The 15,404-nt window shown below is 35.4% G+C and overlaps 1 protein-coding gene across 7 annotated transcripts in view; it reads right to left on the reverse strand.

Moving 5' to 3' along the window:
- The window catches only part of SLC13A1 (solute carrier family 13 member 1), a 126,574-nt gene that overhangs the window by 79,312 nt on the left and 31,858 nt on the right, over nucleotides 1-15,404 (reverse strand). For all 7 annotated transcript variants that reach the window (XR_007121476.1, XR_007121475.1, XR_007121477.1 and 4 more), the window contains 3 exons: nucleotides 13,363-13,550; nucleotides 12,729-12,777; nucleotides 12,599-12,647 (listed from right to left, as the gene is read on the reverse strand). Coding sequence is in view for 4 of the 7 variants with exons in the window: in XM_047694886.1 (XP_047550842.1) it covers nucleotides 12,599-12,647; nucleotides 12,729-12,777; nucleotides 13,363-13,550 (286 nt within the window). In the remaining 3 variants the exon portion in view is untranslated. The remainder of the gene's footprint in view (nucleotides 1-12,598; nucleotides 12,648-12,728; nucleotides 12,778-13,362; nucleotides 13,551-15,404) is intronic.

Below are 15,404 nucleotides of genomic sequence, written 5' to 3' on the forward strand. Positions count from 1 at the left end.
AGGTCATGATCCCAGTATCCTGGGATTGAGTCCCACATCAGGCTTCTTGCTCAGTGGAGAGCTTGCTTCTCCCTCTGCCTGCCTCTGACAAATAAATAAATAAAATCTTTTAAAAAATAAAGAACAAAAAGAAAATAACTGTAAACATAAAGGAAGTAGTAGATAGTAATACAATAGTAGGGGATTTTAACATCCTGCTTACATCAATGGAGAGATCATCCAAATAGAAAATCAACAAGGAGAAACAGTGGCTTTGTATGGCATATTGGACCAGAAGGACCCAACGGATATATTCATAACATTCCATTCTAAAACAGCCAATGTACATTCTTTTCAAGTGCACATGGAACATTTTCCAGAATAGATCACATATTAGACCACAAAATAAGTCTTAACAAATTCAAAAAGATTGAAATCATGCCATGCATCTTTTCCAACCACAACACTATGAAACTCAAAATCAACCCCCTCCCACACATACACACACACACATCTGGAAAGAGTACAAATACATGGAGGTTAAATAACACACTATGCAATACTGAATGGTCAACCAAGAAATGAAAGAGAAAATTTAAAAATACATGGAGACAAATTACAATGAAAGCACAATGGTCCAAAATCTTTGGGATGCAGCAAAAGGTGTGCAAAGGGGGAAGTATATAGCAATATATATAGCTACCTCAAGAAGCAAGAAAATTCTCGGATATCCTCAAAAATTCTCAAATTACACCCAAAGGAGCTAGAAAAAGAACAACAAACAAAATCCAAAACCAGTAGAAGAAAGGAAATAACTAAGATTAGAGCAGAAATAAACAAAATAGAAACTAAAAAACACAACAAAAAATAAAAACAAAAAAAACAGTAGGACAGATCAATGAAACCAGAAGCTGGTTCTTTGAAAAGACTAACAAAATTGGGCACCTGGGTGGCTCAGCGGGTTAAGCCGCTGCCTTCGGCTCAGGTCATGATCTCGGAGTCCTGGGATCGAGTCCCGCATCGGGCTCTCTGCTCAGCAGGGAGCCTGCTTCCTCCTGTCTCTCTGCCTGCCTCTCTGCCTGCTTGTGATCTCTCTCTGTCAAATAAATAAATAAAATCTTTAAAAAAAAAAAAAGACTAACAAAATTGATAAAGCTTTAGTCAGACTCATCATCAACAACAACAACAACAAAGGGGGGATGCAAATAAACAAATTCAGGAATGAAAGAGAAGAAATAACAACTGATCCCACAGAAATACAAAGGATTATAAAAGAATATTATGAAAATTTATATGCCAACAAATTGGACAACCTAGAAGAAATGGATAAGTTCCTAGAAACATATAACCTCCCAAAACTGAATCAAGAAGACACAGAAAATTTGAACAGACCAATTACCAGAAAGGCAATTGAGTTAGTAACCAAAATACTCCCAACAAACAAAGTCTAGGACCCGGAGGCTTCACAGGTGAATTCTACGAAACATTTAAAGAAGAGTTAATACTCATCCTTCTCAAACTATTCCAAAAAATAGAAGAGGAAGGAAAGCTTCTGGATTCATTCTATGAAGCCAGCATAGTCTCATACCAAAACCAGAGTAAGACACTACAAAAAAAGAGAATTAGAGGCCAAAAAAAGAGAAGTAGAGGCCAATGTGTGTGACAAACATAGATGCAAAATCCTCAACAAAATATTAATAAACTGAATTCAACAATCCATCAAAAAATATTCACCATATGCAAGTGTAGTTAATATTTGCAAGTCAATCAACATGATACATGACATCAATAAGAGAAAGGATAAAAACTGTATGGTCATTTCAACAGACACACACACACACAAAAAAGCATTTCACAAAGTACAGTATCCATTCATTACAAAAACTCTCAATAAAGTAGGTTTAGAAAGGGAATATATCTCAACATAATAAACACCATATATGGAAAAACCCACAGCTAACATCATATTCAGTGGTGAAAAATGTTGAGAACTTATCCCCTAAGATCAGGAAGAAGATAAGGATGTCCACTCTCACCACTTTCATTCAACACAGTACTACAAGTCCTAGACACAGCAATTCTGATAACCAAAAAGAAATAAAAGGCATCCAAATGGTAAGGAAAAAAGTAAAATTTTCACTATTTGCAAATAACATGATACTATATATAGAAAACCCAAAAGACCACCAAAAATCTATTAGAACTGGTACATGAATTAAATCAGGTTGTAGGACACAAAATCAATATTCAGAAATACTTTGCATTTTTATATACTAATAATGAAACAGCAGAAAGGGAAATTAAGAAAACAATCCCATTTACAATTGCACCAAAATAATAAAATACCTAGGAATAAATTTAACCAAGGAGGTGAAAGACTGGTTCTCTGAAAACTGTAAAACATTGATGAAAGAAATTGAAGATGATAGAAACAAATGGGGAGATATTCTGTGCTCATGGATGGAAGAACAAATACTGTTAAAATGTCCATACTATAGAGGTTCCCCAAAAAATTAAAAATAGAATTACCATATGATTCAATAATTCCACTACTGGGCAGCTACCCAGAAAATATGAAGACTGTAATTTAAAAAGATACTAACTGCTATGTTTGTTGAAGCATTATTTATATTAGCCAAATTATGGAATCAGCCCAAGTGTTCATTGGTAGATGAATGGACAAAGATGTGATAGAGATCATATAACCATGTACATATATATATACAGATACATACACTGGAATATTACTAAGCCAAAAAAAGAATGAAACCTTGCCATTTGCAAGAACATGGATGGATCTAAAGGGTATAACGCTAAGTGAAATAAGTCAATCAGAGAAAGACAAACATCATACAATTTCACTCATGTGGAACTTAAGAAATAAAAAAAATGAACAAAGAAAAAGAGACAAACCAAAAAAATAGAGTCAACTATAGAAAACAAACTAATGATTACAATGGGGGAGGTAGGTGAGGGGATAGATGAAATAGATGAAGGGAATTAAGAGGACACCTATCATGATGAAAATTGACTAATATATAGAATTGTTGAATCACTATATTGTACACCTGAAACTAATATAACACTGTATATTAACTATACTAGCTTAAAATAAAGTAAAATAAATTAAAAAAAGAATTGCAGCATTAGCATCACACAAATAAACTCTAAGACTCCAAAAACATGATTATACATTGAAAGGGGCACCGCACAATGGTAAAAGCATTAATTAACCAGGAATATATAAACATTCTAAACTGGTACGGACACAATAAAATAATCTAAATAATCGAAAAACATATAGAAGCCAAAACTGATAGAACTAGCAGGAAAAATAGACATATTCATGTTCTAGAAGGAGATTTTAACCAAAGAGTTTCATTAATTGCTGGGTTAAGTAGACAAAAAATTAGGTCACAGACGATTTGAAAAACAACTTGGAAACTGATCTAACAGACTTTTGGAAAATACTGCACTGGTACGTTGAGAATAAATAATTCTTTATAAGCACAGTGAAATATTTATCACAACTGACCATGTGCTAGCCTACAATTTGGCCTCAACAAGTTTAGAACTGAGGTCATACAAACCAATTTCTTTTCTTTTTTTTTTTTTAAGATTTTATTTATTTATTTGACACAGAGAGAGATCACAAGTGGGCAGAGAGGCAGGCAGGTAGAGAGAGAGGTGGGAAGCAGGCTCCCTGCTGAGCAGAGAGCCTGATGTGGGGCTCCATCCCAGGAGCCTGGGATCATGACCTGAGCGGAAGGCAGAGGCTTAACCCACTGAGTCACCCAGGCGCCCCCAAACCAATTTCTGAGCACAGTAAAATTAAGTCAGAAATTTTTTTAAAAAGTAGTTACAAAAGCCTCATTTATTTCAAATTTTAAAATATACTTCTAGGGGTGCCTGGGTGGCTCAATGGGTTAAGCCTCTGCCTTCCGCTCAGGTCATGGTCTCAGGGTCCTGGGATCAAGCCCTGTATAGGGCTCTCTGCTGGCGGGGAGCCTGCTTCCCCCTCTCTCTTTGCCTGCTGCTCTGCCTACTTGTGATCTCTCTCCCTCTGTCAAATAAATAAATAAATAAATAAATAAATAAATAAAATATTTAAAATACACTTCTAAGCAATTCATGAATGAAAGATGATAATATAATAGAAATCCAGAAGACAGAAAAACTGAAAAATATGTGGTATAGCTAAATTAATGGAAGAAAATTCATCTCCTTAAATTCTTACTATGGAAGAGAAGAAAATCTCAAATTTCATAATGTAACTGTCTAACTTAAAAAGTAAATGATCAACAGAATGAATTCAAAGATAGGACAAAATAATTAAGAGGAAATGAATAAATTAGGATACATATAAAATATGATCAAAGAGCCAAAAGTCAGTTCTTTGACAAGACTCGTAAGACTAATAAAAAAAGATAAATTTTTGAAAGACTATTCAAAAAAAAGTTTAAAACCACAAGTAGAAATATTGTGGTAATGACAAACACTTTAACTAAAAATGCTTTAGAAATTAAATTGGTCTTGGTGGATATTATAAACAACCACATGCTAGTAAATTTGAGATGGAATGCATAAGTTCCCAAAATTACAACTCAAGAAAAAAAATAGAAAATATGAATAATCCTAAAGCCAGAAAAGTAATAGAGTAATTTCTAAATATATATGCCTTATGCTCTCTCTTTGCCCTGCTAGCTGGAGTAGAGAATGGATTAAGGGAGATGAGGCAGCCATATTGCACCATGAGGCAGAAGTCAAGTGCTGAGAATGGCAGAACTGAGATAGAAAGAATCAGGGTCATGGTGTTTGCGGAGCCACTGTACCAGCTTATCTCTACCTTGTTAAAACTATTGCTATTTGGGGTCTTTGTTGTGATAAACAAGTTAACTAATACAAGTGGAAACACTGAAAAGAAAACAAGAGAATGATTAACACAACATTTTGGACTGTGGCTGTTTTGTCAAAGAGAAGGATATGCGATGTGAGGAAAGGAGATGGAATCAGAGAAGAGCTCATGGAGATTTTTTGAAATTTATTAAGCTGGGATGTGAAATATATCATTTTATGCATTTTAATATTCTTTAAATTTTTCTGTTATATTTCATAAATATGTGTATGTATAGGGGCACCTGGGTGGCTTAGTGGGTTAAGCCTCTGCCTTTGGCTCAGGTCATGATCTCAGGGTCCTGGGATCGAGCCCCACATCAGGCTCTCTGCTCAGCGGGAAGCCTGCTTCCCCGATTCTCTCTGCCTGCCTCTGCCTACTTGTGATCTCTCTCTCTGTCAAGTAAGTAAGTAAGATCTTTAAAAAATATGTGTATGTATAAAATACTTCATAATCAAGTACATAAAAACAAATTGGGGGTTAAGTAAAATAAATGTGTTCCTCTGTTAGGAAATCCTACTGGAAGATGCATAGAAAAACACTACTGAGGATTTTAAAAAACAAAATACAGTATTAGAATAAATTATAGTGTGGGAGGCTTACCATACACTTAGAGGAAAGTACAGATGCTTCTAACATGGCTGACCTTATGTTATTTTCTAGATGATATATCAATAACATCAAATGTGAAGAACTACATTTTGGTGATTCCAAAGTGAAAGATATATGGGACAAAAGCTATTATCAACAGCCAATCATTTCTTTAACAACAAAATGTTTTGCAGAAACACAGCTAAGTACAGATAGCAATGGAGCTAGGGCTTTGACTGAAATAAAAATTAAAATCTGTAGTGAGGGCATATTCACAGGTTGCTGCTGTGATTTCTTTCTCTTTTTTAAAATAAATGTTTAAAAAAGTTCTTCATTCAGAAGTGAATTTACCTCACCAACTGTTGCCACCCAGTTCTTTTTTTGTTTTATTATGTTAAATTAGCCAACATATAGTATACCATTAGTCTCTTCTTTCATCAGAAAATACACCTGGTGTAATTTTAGATGAATTAGGTTTTACGTACTTATCCATGGAGACATTTAACTTCACTCTAGTCTATACTGATTGTGGAGGATACTGGATCCCCATTATGTATCAGAAATTTAATCTTTTGCTCTGATAGAATAATATATAAATAAATATATATTTATATTAAATATATATTTATAAATAAGTATAAGATATATATTTATAATAATACGTATTATTATAAATATATTTAAATAAAATATATATAAATATATAATAATATAATATAATATATAATAAATATACATTTATAATAATATGTATTATATATATTTGTATAATTTGTATAATTATATATTTAAATATATATTTAAATTAAAATATACAAATATATAATAATACATATTATTATAAATATATGTATTTATTATTGTGTTATGTAAGTCACCATAGAGTACATCATTAGTTTTTGATGCAGGGTTCCAAGATTCACTGTTTGGATATAACATCCAGTGCTCCATGCAATACATGCCCTCCTTAATACCCACCACCAGGCTCACCCATCCGCCCACTCCTCTCCCCTCTAAAACCCTCAGTTTGTTTCTCAGAGTCCACAGTTTCTCATGATTTGTCTCCCCCTCTAATTTCCCCCAATTCACTTTTCCTTTCCTTCTCCTATGTCCTCCATGTTATTCCTTATGTTCCATAAGTAAGTGAAACCATGTGATAATTGACTTTCTCTGCTTGACTGATTTCACTCAGCATTATCTCCTCTAGTTCTGATATAATAACACTGATAATGAGGTTTCCAAATGCTTGAATGAGGTGTGTTCTCCTAATTGGCTTAGTAAATAAGATAGTTATGATTTCTTTTAAAAGTTCAACTTCTCCTATTCCCAGAGGCATAGGAAACTGACACAGTTAAAAAGACCATATAAAGGGTACAAAATGGGGTGCCTGGGTGGCTCAGTGGGTTAAAGCCTCTGCCTTCGGCGTAGGTCATGATCTCAGAGTCCTCGGATCAAGCCCGGCATTGGGCTCCTGCTCAGCAGGGAACCTGCATCCCCCCCACCCCACCGCCCCCACCTGCCTCTCTACCTACTTGTGATCTCTGTCTGTCAAATAAAATCTTTAAAGGGTATAAAGTTTCAGCTATAAGATGAAAAAGGACTAAAGATTGAATGCTAAATTTGGCAAGTGACAACACTGCACTGCACAACTGAAATGTGTCAAGAATGTAGAACTCAAATGTGGTCTCACACACACACACCCAGACATCTTTTGATAAATATGTGAAGTGAACACTATATCAAAAACTAATGATGTACTATATGTTGGCTAATTGAACATAATAAAAAAAAGTGAAGTGCCTAAACTGGATAAACATCTAGGTGCCAATAAACTAGGTGGAGGGAACCCTTTCACTGTTAATATGTACATCAAATTGATATACACTTAAAATATCCCACAATTGTTTTCTACTTTATTGAGATGTAATTGACAAATAAAATTATAGGATATTTAAGTGTACAGTTATGGTGATCTGACACAAGCATACATTATGAAAAGATTACCCCAGTCCGACCAATCAACATATCCATCACCTCACATATCTATTTTTCTTTTCCTTCTTCCCTTCCTTCCTTCCTTTCCTCTTTTACTCTCTCTCTCTCTCCCTTCTTCCCTTTCTTTCTTTCCCTCCCTCCCTCCTTTCTTTCTTTCCTTCCTTCCTTCCCTCCCTCCTTTCCTTCCTTCCTTTCCTTTTCCTTCCTTCCTTCCTCCCTCCCTCCTTTCCTTCCTTACTTCCTTTTTTCATTCTTTTCTTTTGTCAGACATTCAAATACCACTACCTTAACCAATTTCAACCATACAACCATAAGTATAGTCACCATGTTTTACATTAATTATACCCTTGGACCTTATTCATCTTATAGCCAAAGTTTTCATGCCACCCCTCAGCCCTTGACAACCACTTTTCTACTCTTTGTTCCCTTGAGTTTTACTTTTTATTTTTTTAGATTCCACATATAAGGTGATACCACAGTATTTGTTATTTTTTTTCTGCCTTATTTCATTTAGCATAATGCCCTCAAATTTCATCCACGTTGTTGCAAATGGCGGGACTTCCTTCTTTTTTGTGGCTGAATAATAGTCCACTGTATATTCATAACACTCTTCTTCATCCATTTGCCCTTGGGTGGACACTTTTCCCATATTGTGGCTATTGTGAATAATGCTGCAATGAACACAGGAGTGCAGATATCCCTCTGTGCTCTCATTTTCGATTCCTTTGGATTCCAGAGTGGGATTGCTGGATCATAGAGTAATTTCATTTTTAATTTTTTGATGAACCTCTCTACTGTTTTCTGTAGTGGCTGAAGCAGTTTACATTGTCACCAGCAGTGCACAGGGGTTCCCCTTTCTCCACATCCTTGCCAATACTTGTTATCTCTCATACTTTGATGCTGCTCTTTTTCTATCATTATCTCTCTATAAACTATAGGGTTTGGCTGAATGAGTGAAAGAAGATAGCTAGGCTCTGTCAGGTGAGGACTGAACAGCCCTAATAATTGGATTTGCCACCCAACTTCATCCAGTATTGAATGGAAGAGCAACCAAGAACAAGTTTTTGTTTATGTCTGATCTGGACACCAGATATTCTAGAACTGATATCCCCTAACTTGGCAGAATTAATGCCTCTAGACCATGATATTATGAGCTGTGCTTATTACTGTTAATATGGTTCTTTCAATTCTTTGAGAACATTAAACAGTGTTTCCTTACAGATTTTGGTTTTCAAAAATAAGCATTTTTACCCCCAAACTAAGTACCGAATTAAAAAACAAGATTTAATTTGTTCAAGGACATTTTTCCTTTGAATTTTTCCCCTTGGAGAACTACATACTATCTAAGATGAATGGAAAACAATTATCTTAGACCTTTCATTAAAAGCAAACTGGTTTTCCAATTCCTCTCATTTGAAGATGGCTGGAGGTTTAGAAATTGAGCTAGTATAAAAATCTGGGATATCTCTTTGAATGATACTATAGTGCTTGTGAGGAAGGGAAGAATCTAGCAACTTGATTATTCTTTTGGCATGTAAAAAATGATTTTCAGATATCTGGAACTCATTTTTTTATGGAAGTAATATGAGTGCTGATGACTGTTTTCTCAGTCATCTGGAGCTTCATGCTGGAAACTGACAAATATATTTCTCCTTGTACTGCCACTGTCTCTTTAGGATATTCCATTCTTTTTGTTCCTTTCCTTTTCAAAAAATATGTTAACTACTTTTGGAGTCATGCAAGTTTTACAGGCTAAGTACCTACCCACCACTTTTATTCTGGACACAAATGAGAGCTCTGCTAATGTTTGGGTCATGGTCTATAATAAGAAGAGAACTTGGCAAGTCATGGAAAGCATCTATTTTTAGGTAGGAAGCACTGGAATATGACTACTCTTAAATCAGTTTCTGGAGTCTGAGGGACTACTGACTATCCGCCATCTTCAAAACCAACATGTAATCATCACCACCCGCAGCAGCAGCAATGGCAAAACTATCATTACCATCTATATCAGAAATTTGCAGTTTTATTAACAAGAATTTTAGAGCTGATACATTTCAGCTTCAAACCCTTATTTTCTTTCCACCAAAAATGAAATTAATTTCCATGAATAGCCAAAGCAATCCTGAGAAAGAAGAACAAAGCTGAAGGTATCACACTTCTTGGCTTCAGATTATATTACTAAGTTATATAATCAAAACAGTCTAGAATTAGTTAAAAATAGACACATAGACCAATGAAACAGAACTGAGAGCCCGGAATTAATCCTCATATTTACAGCGAACCAATATGTGACAAGGAGTCAAGATACTTAGTGAGGAAAGGATCGCCTCTTCAATAACTGGTGCTGGGAAAACTTGATAACCACATGCAGAAGAATAAAATTGGACTTCTATCTTACACTGCTCACAAAAATTGACTCAAGATGGATTAAAGACCTAAACATAAGGCCCCAAACTGTAAAGCTCCAAGAAGAAAACACAGGCAAATACTCCTTAACATTGGTCTTGACAACACTTTTTTTTTTAAATTTTTTTAAATTTTATTTTTTATAAACATATAATACATTTTTATCCCCAGGGGTACAGGTCTGTGAATTGCCAGGTTTACACACTTTACAGCACTCACCATAGCACATACCCTCCCCAATGTCCATAATCCCACCCCCCCTCTCCCAACCCCCCTCCCCCCATCAACCCTCAGTTTGTTTTGTGAGATTAAGAGTCACTTATGGTTTTGACAACACTTTTTAATGTGACACCAAAAGCAAGTAAGACTTTTTATCTTCTCTCTAATAAAGAACACGTTTGTAATGTAAATAGTTATCCTTTAATTTTTCTTTTACGCAAAGCTGAATTTTATACACTGAGTTCTAGAAAGACCACAGAATCATTGTTCAAAGGCCTTGCTTGTTCTTTTCTCCCAAACTCAGAACTCAATCTTTATTGCCTAAAATGTACCCAAATTTATCTTACTTCCCCCCCCCTGAAAATTTATCTTCATTCTGTGTTCCGCATCTCCATCAGTGGCATCACAGCCTATCTTTACCTACTTTAGTCTAGTGGAGGCATCTTCTATACTTTTCTCTCTCTCATTTTCAAAGTCTGATTAATCAAGAAGTCCAATTAGACCTACAATCTCTGCCCTTCAAAGTGTTGCCATAGTAAGTTTCTCAATGGGAAGAATTTACCATGCTGCTCTCCAGTTTCAAAGATTCCTACTTTCTCTAAGATAAATTCTAAACTCTTTGGCGTGACATGACCAACTATTTTTAACACGACTCAGGCTATCTAGACATTTCACATAGCACAATTCATCCCTAGCACCCGCAGTGGAGACGTTTTCTGAAAAAGCCCTGCTCTCTGCCTATCTGGGTCTTTGAACGCATTGCTTTTTCTAATTAGACTACCTCTTATCTTTTCACTCATTAATTAATTAATCAAGATAGACATCTATTGAATACCTACCCTGTGTTAGGCCATGAAGCGTGCCAGGGGATTAGATTGTGAACAAAGTAGACCTGGTTCCTGCATGCATGGAGTTGGCTCTCTGCTGAGTGAGTGTGCTTTCTCCTCCCAAACTCAAATCTCTTTCACTCATACCCTCTCCTGCAACATGCCCTGATTGAGCTACCTGCTCCACCTTTGGAAGACTGAGCCTCTGTGCCTGTTTTCGTTATAGGATTTATGTCACACATTTTCGAAGCCCATCTTCCCCACCAGACTCTAGCTGCCTACAGGAAGGAGCAGGTCTTTTCATCAGTGGATCTTCCTATAATGCTGTGTTGGATGTCAAATTGATTTGAAGGGGCTTGACCCAAAATGTGGGCATCATGCCAGAAAACTGGATTTCTAAATATGACCATGAGAAAGTTACTGAGTGCAAGTATATTCTTTCTGTTTATGTTTGCCAATTTTCAGAATTTTTAAAGCTCATTTTTAATGTGTTCTTCTGTAATATACCTCACATGCTGTTGATTCTGTTTTAAAAGAATTACTTCTATTCCTAAAGATAATGTTTTCAGAAAAATATATTCAATTCTCATTGTTAAAACCCTGTAGCTAATAGCTTAAAACTTATCCTTGTTATTTGTCTTCTCTTTACAGAGAAGTCACTCTTTCCTTGAAGATTTCTGTAAATAAAAAGAGGGTTTTCTTTCTCCTACTGAGTTGCATGTAAATGCATTATAGCCTGAGGAAGGAACATATGCCCCACTCTCCTATTCCTAATGCCATGGTTACCGGAAAACTATTTCTATGCAGGATTATTTTTCAGTGATCTCAAGATCTATTACTCCCAATACAATATAGTATAGAATTTTTATATTGATTTATTCTGGGGAAATGAATTCTATGGGATGGTTTACAAAAGTCTCCTTCCTTCCTTTAATAGCTAGAATGACTACAACTCCTCCATCTGTATTTGACAGTAGCGATTCATAAATTCTGCACTGAATTTTTTTAGTGGGGACACTAAAGATAACTGGTTTGTAATTACATGAATAAGAGTTGCTCTAAGTTTATAACCTGAAAGGAATGAGAATAGTCCTAATGAAAATCAGGCTATTGAGCTGATAAGATTTTAATAAGAAAATGAAACAATGTTCTGAGACTGGAATTATAGTTCTTTAAACTACATATGCTAACTCCCATTACTATGAACTACATATGCTAATTCCCATCATCATGAACTAAGTAAAAGAAGAAAAATGATGCTTATTTTCAAAGCCTAAAAAGTTTTCTATCAGCATGTTGATTTTAGCCTAAGTCTATCTATGAGGGCTTATTAAACCATTACACTGTGCTTTGACTTAGGCAAGCAAAGTAATTTATAGACAAGAAAGGAAGTAACAGATTTTAAAATGCATACCTCTCAGGGCACCTGGGTGGCTCAGTCGGTTAAGCACACACTCTTGATTTCAGCTCAGGTCATGATCTGAGGGTCATGAGATTGAGCCCCATGAAAGGCTCTGCACTGAGCTTGGGTCCTGCTTTGGATTGTCTCTCTCCTTTCCCCTCTGCCCCTCCCCCACTCCCTCTCTAAATATAAAAAAATAAAAAATAAAATGCCTACATCTACAACTGAAGATCTAATATAATTTCATATATAATTATTTAGAAAGAATCACATTTAATGTACCTTTTCCAGCTCTGTCTTGCTTGAAATTTTTCCTGCATCATTACTGTATCTGAAAAATAAATTGACCCAGTTTATAATTGTATTAAAATGTAATTTAGAAAATCCTAATCAAAATGTCAATATTCTTTACCCTGGAACTGGTATTGGTTTCTCTTTCTTCTCATTTGTTTCAACAACTTCTGCAAAACATTAAATAAAAGAAAAATAATTTAAAGGGTTATCAGTGTGTGTATGTGTGTGTAAGATGAAAACATTACTAGAAATGGAAAAACAAATTCACCTGAACTGACATAACATTCATCTTAATAAAGTACGTTATAAATTCAAATATCACCCCGACATTTCCACTCCATCAAGGCAATTTATCAGAGCTAGAAATAACCACAGCCAAATGTAATGCTCTTTCCAAACAGAATGTAGGAATTAAAGATTCCCACTATTATGCCCATTTTCACTATTATTATGTTAGTTCAGTATGGAAGAGTAACCTCGGGTTTACTGAGAGGGACAGAGAGAGAGAGAGTTCCATCAGACTGACTAGAGGCTAGAAAGGGCATTCTTCCTTTTTGTCCAGAGAATGTAGATTCGACCATTAATTGAAGGTTAAATATTTGGGTGATGTATAATATTGGGAAATACAGAAAAGAGAGAGTTAAATTCATGTCATGCACATATGGACAGTTAATAAAATAAGCCAGAATTCTTGAGTTTCTGCCTATTGCCCAAATGATTAGACCCCACTGCAGCATCTCAACATGTGATACCATCAATTTCCAGTCCATGGTTGACTGATCCACTGATACTAGTCATCTGAGTGGCCTCGACCTCGGCTTCGGCGCTGATGATCTGCTGTGCCACAGCCTCAACGATGGGCATCACCATGGCAGCCGTGGAGGTGTTGCTAAGCCACATGGATAAAAAGGCGGTACTGCTCATGAATCCCAGTGTCAGCCTGAAATGAGAGGGCCTTTAATACTAGCTGTGCTCTCCAGCTTAACTGCTCTGTATTATTTAACTGTAAAGAATGCGTTTGTAAGTTGGGAATTTTTTCAAAACACACTTAAGTTAGGGTTCCTCTCTGAGGGTGAACCCTGAGGACAGTCAGAGCCAGATAGGAATCAGAGCAGCACGTGGAAGAGTGGTATTCTTATTAGATTTGTTTCCCTGGAACCGTAAACTATCTTCTCTTAAAACAGAAAAATGATGACGTGTATTACCAAACTGCAAGTCAGTAGATGGTAGAATAGCTTGTAGAATTATACCAATATTTGAATGCCCTTTACAGATGACACATCCCTTGAAATACTAGTAAGATGTAATGCAATCAGTTTTTTAATTTAGGGTCCCTTATTCTTTCTTTCATCTTTTGGTCATATCTCTATTTTTTAGTATGTGGGTCAAGGAGGCACGAGGGCAAGGAGAGAAATTATTTATAAATCTACTTTTTACTGTTAACTCCTCTGGTTCAATATAAGGTAGGTGGAGGAAATGGTTAAAATGACTAGCAAAAATGAGGTTTCAAAATTTTCTGTAGGTTCTATTATTTCTGCTTTCCTGAATTTGACATTCCTGCCTGTGGTCAAGGACTAGATATATTACATTGTCTTCTCTTATAAATAAAGTACTTCTTCTCCCTTAAAAATAACACCTAAGACTGTAGGATTTTAAACCATATCTAGAAGCTTTCAAAAATCATACTTGGGAAAAAAAATTGATCTCTTTTGAGTAGGAGATCCCAAAAAATCATTCAGAAGCACATCTTTCCATATGCAGCCATTTATGAAATTCTATGACTCCCTTTAAAAGTGGATCTACAAAAAAAAGAAAGAAAGAAAGAAAGAAAGAAAAGAAAAGAAGGAAGAGAAAAGAAAAGAAAAAAAGTGGATCTACAGGGCAAATTCTACACTAAAAATTTCAAGTTCAGATAGGGTGAATAATTTCTACATGTAAAACAAAATAAAACTCTTTAGATATCTGTTTAAAAAGGAAATGATTGTCAAGAAAAAGTGAACATTAGGAGAAGGAAAGGAAAAGTGAATTGGGGGGGAAATCAGAGGGGAAGACGAAGCATAAGAGACTGTGGACTCTGAGAAACAAACTGAGGGTTTTAGAGGGCCGGGGGGTGGGCGGATGGGCGAGCCTGGTGGCGGGTATTAAGGAGGGCATGTATTGCATGGAGCACTGGGTGTGGTGCATAAATAATGAATCTTGGAACACTAAAAAATTAAATTAAATTTTAAAAAATCTAGAAAAGAGAAAAATAAATAAAAGAAGTTTTTAAAAAAGTAAACTAGAAATACTTTTGATTTAAGGCATTGGCAAGACATGAAATCTTCCTATAAAAAAAAAGATAGTGAGCACACTTTCTGTGTGGTGAAAATGCCTTAAGTTGCAAAGCCACTCAGTGGTATAAAGCACAGGGCTCTTGCTTCACTGTGTGGTTTACTATCCCATCCCCTGTGGTCAGGAGCAGATGGTCAAGGAAAAGATACACATATCTATAGCACCCCAAGAGGCATGGAATACCATCTCATTTGAAGAGCAGAATTTCCTTAACACATTCATGTTATAAACATTTAAAGTAGCAAATATTTTAAAAATTTGTCTCATCTGAATTATTCTTTGTATTTAATGAAACTATGTGATTCATAAATGATCAACACAGATGTAGGTATACTCTAGAATGAATCATGCAACATAATTTGGTAAAATTTTCTTATTTTCAAAGAAAATGAGAAGGGAAGAACCACTTAATACTTTAGAGCTTAACACTATCATGTAAGTGTTTATGACAACGGAAATATAT

The sequence above is a fragment of the Lutra lutra genome, chromosome 11 (genome assembly GCF_902655055.1).
Source record: "Lutra lutra chromosome 11, mLutLut1.2, whole genome shotgun sequence".
NCBI classification, from domain to species: Eukaryota; Metazoa; Chordata; class Mammalia; order Carnivora; family Mustelidae; genus Lutra; species Lutra lutra.